General features: G+C 64.2%; 1 protein-coding gene across 1 annotated transcript in view; it reads right to left on the reverse strand.

The window, feature by feature from the left end:
• The window catches only part of GGN (gametogenetin), a 3,742-nt gene extending 2,002 nt beyond the window's left edge, over positions 1 to 1,740 (reverse strand). Inside the window, exons 1-2 of the mRNA XM_023760565.1 lie at positions 1,600 to 1,740; positions 32 to 973 (exon numbers count right to left, since the gene is read on the reverse strand). Of these exons, the coding sequence (XP_023616333.1) occupies positions 32 to 954 (923 nt within the window). The 5' untranslated portion in view covers positions 955 to 973; positions 1,600 to 1,740. The remainder of the gene's footprint in view (positions 1 to 31; positions 974 to 1,599) is intronic.
• Between the last annotated feature and the right edge of the window lie 779 nt (positions 1,741 to 2,519).

The raw sequence follows: 2,519 nt of genomic DNA on the forward strand, positions 1-2,519 counted from the left end.
GGTCACCCGAGGGACTCTCCAGGGAGCGAGCGCCCCAGGAGCCAGGGGCCCTTGCTTCAGACCTCGCATAAAGAAGATGGCGCCCGAGGCAGTGGAGAAGAGTCCCCTGCCTCCGCCGCCCCCTAGCGAGACTTTGGCGACTAAGGAACTCGATGCTGCCGCAGGGGGCAAAGGAGGCCCCGACTTGAAGGTGACTTTACACAGCAGACTCAGGCCAGACTCGGAAGCCACAGGCCGGGCCATTTCACCCTCGCCTGCTTGGGCAGGCGCTCCTCCTCCGGCCCTGCCGGCTGCCTGGCCCTCGATGCCGCGAGGGACCTGGTTTTCTATGGGGGTTGCGGCAAGTGTGGCCAGAGCAGGACTTATTCTGCGGTCCGGGGTCTGCTGGTCGGAAGGCGGCGGTGGTGACGGCTTTCGCGGTTCCAAGGATGGCGGAGTCAGGGATGGGGCCCTCGGGACAGGGTCGGGGTCCTCTTCGGCTCGTGTCAGGGGCGGGGGTGGCGGCGGCGGCGGCGGCGGCGGCAGTGGGCGGAGGCTCGGAGGGTCGCCCTGGCCGCGATGGCTTGCCTCCAGTAGACCACGGATCCGAGGCACCGGAGTGCCCGTGGGTTTTCGCCACTTAGACGGCGTGGGCAACAGGGTCCCCACGGGGGGTGGGGATGGTGTGGAGACCGCGGCTGCAGCCGTCTCCTCTGAAGGGGGCATCATTGGCGAGGGCAGTTCTAAGGGCAGGGGCGAGGGTGAGGCCTGGGGCTCCGGGGGTACCAGGAGTCCCTGGGACGCTGAGCTGCTGGGGAACCAGACGCCCAGCCCGCGAGCCAGGCGTATGGCAGGGGAGGAGGGGGTCACCTCGGGCTCCGCCAAGGATGTCCGGCGGGAGGCGGAAGAGCGGTCCGAGGCCTGCTCTTTTCGGGAGCCCCCGCCCGCGGACGGCTCCGACTGCACGTTCCCCATTTCTGACGGAGGTCGGAGACTGTGGTCAGAAAACTTGCACCAGTCAGTCTGCCAGGTCTGTGGGGACCCGACGAGACTGGCTGTACTTGGTCCGCTCAGGCACCAGTCTCTAGACGCATTCGTGTTCCGACTCCTTCTTCCCCCATACAGCTGCTGGTTCCACACAGGCTCCATCCTCTTAGTTTAATGCGATTCTATCCCTAATGCCCTGGCTGGTCCCTCACACCACATTCCTACATTTTGGCCACCTCCCAGGTCTTCAGGCTCCAAGACACAGGTCTTGCCCGTTTTCCTCTCGCTCAGGCCACATTCATCCCGCACTGTAACCCCACCCCCACTCTCTAGTCCCGCCCCAATTGTCAGGAAACAGGGCCTCCTCCACACCTACTCAGGCCTGGCCCCGCCTCCACCTAACAAACTCCAGGTGTTCTAGTCATGCTAAGCCCTCTGTCCTCACCTCCAACCCTCTGATCTCTCTCTATGTCGATCATTTGGGGCCTGCCTTCTACCCAAGCAGCGGCGGAGCTTCAGGCTCAATCCTAACTCTTCCCTGCTCGGGTTCTACCGCAGGCCTCGACCCTCAGGCTCCACCCTTTCCCCCCCGAGTTCCGCCCTTGGCTCCTCCGTCCAGGGGTTCCCACTCACCGATTTCTCCTGCCCACCAAAGTTCACACCACGGCCCCCTGGGCCCAGGGCGGGGCGGGGAACGGCCGTAGAAGAAAATAACCGAAAAGAACGGGGGTGCGGGTGAAGGCGAGTGGGCGAGACACCTAGGGCGGACCCCGAGATCTAGGCCCCGCCCCCTGGCTCGAGGCCACGCCCTCCTGTCAGACAGCTTGAAACTGGCCTCTAACGAACTGGATCTCCCTTTGAAATACTCCGGGGTCTTCCCCACTGCTAGGCCTCGGAGTTCTAAGCCCACCCCTTTAGAACGGCCTCCTTAGCCCCGCCCCTTTACAATGCCCCGCCCTCCGTTAGGCCCTCTCCCCAAGCCCCGCCCGTTAGGAGCTCTGCCACGGAGCTCCTCTCCGGGATCTCTCATGCGCCCCTCCCCAAAACAATTTACTCCTAAACTCCCCAGACCCTCGCTGTCCACCGCCCGCCCAGAAGGCCCATCCACCATGGACCGGCCCTTCTCCAGGACGCACTCACTGGTGTGCGCCTTGGGCGTCCTGTCTCTCCTTTCCCGGGCCCTCAGACCTCGCCCCCTAGTGAATGCTCCCTTCTCGCCCATGCCTTTCGAACCCAGCAGGCACTGAGCCCCTTCCGTCTAGTACCCAAAGCGCAGACCCTCGCCTCTTTAGAACGCTGAGACCAGGCCATGTCCCGGACCCCTTCCCCAATGCTTAGGCGCTCATGGATGGGAAAGTAGGGTGTCCTTTCTGGATCCTGAGAAAATGGGGGCTGAGGGGGCTGTTCCCTGGAGCCGGTGCCGGGCTCTAGGGACCAGCGGCAAGTACTCCCGCCTCGCGTTTACACCACCCCAAGCCTCTCCCTTCCCCCTTCCATCTTCCAAGCTCCCCCTCCCTACCCTTCCGCCCCGGGTGCGGGGAGCCGGTTTTTAG

The sequence above is a fragment of the Myotis lucifugus genome, unplaced genomic scaffold, assembly GCF_000147115.1.
Source record: "Myotis lucifugus unplaced genomic scaffold, Myoluc2.0 scaffold_185, whole genome shotgun sequence".
Taxonomy (NCBI): Eukaryota; Metazoa; Chordata; class Mammalia; order Chiroptera; family Vespertilionidae; genus Myotis; species Myotis lucifugus.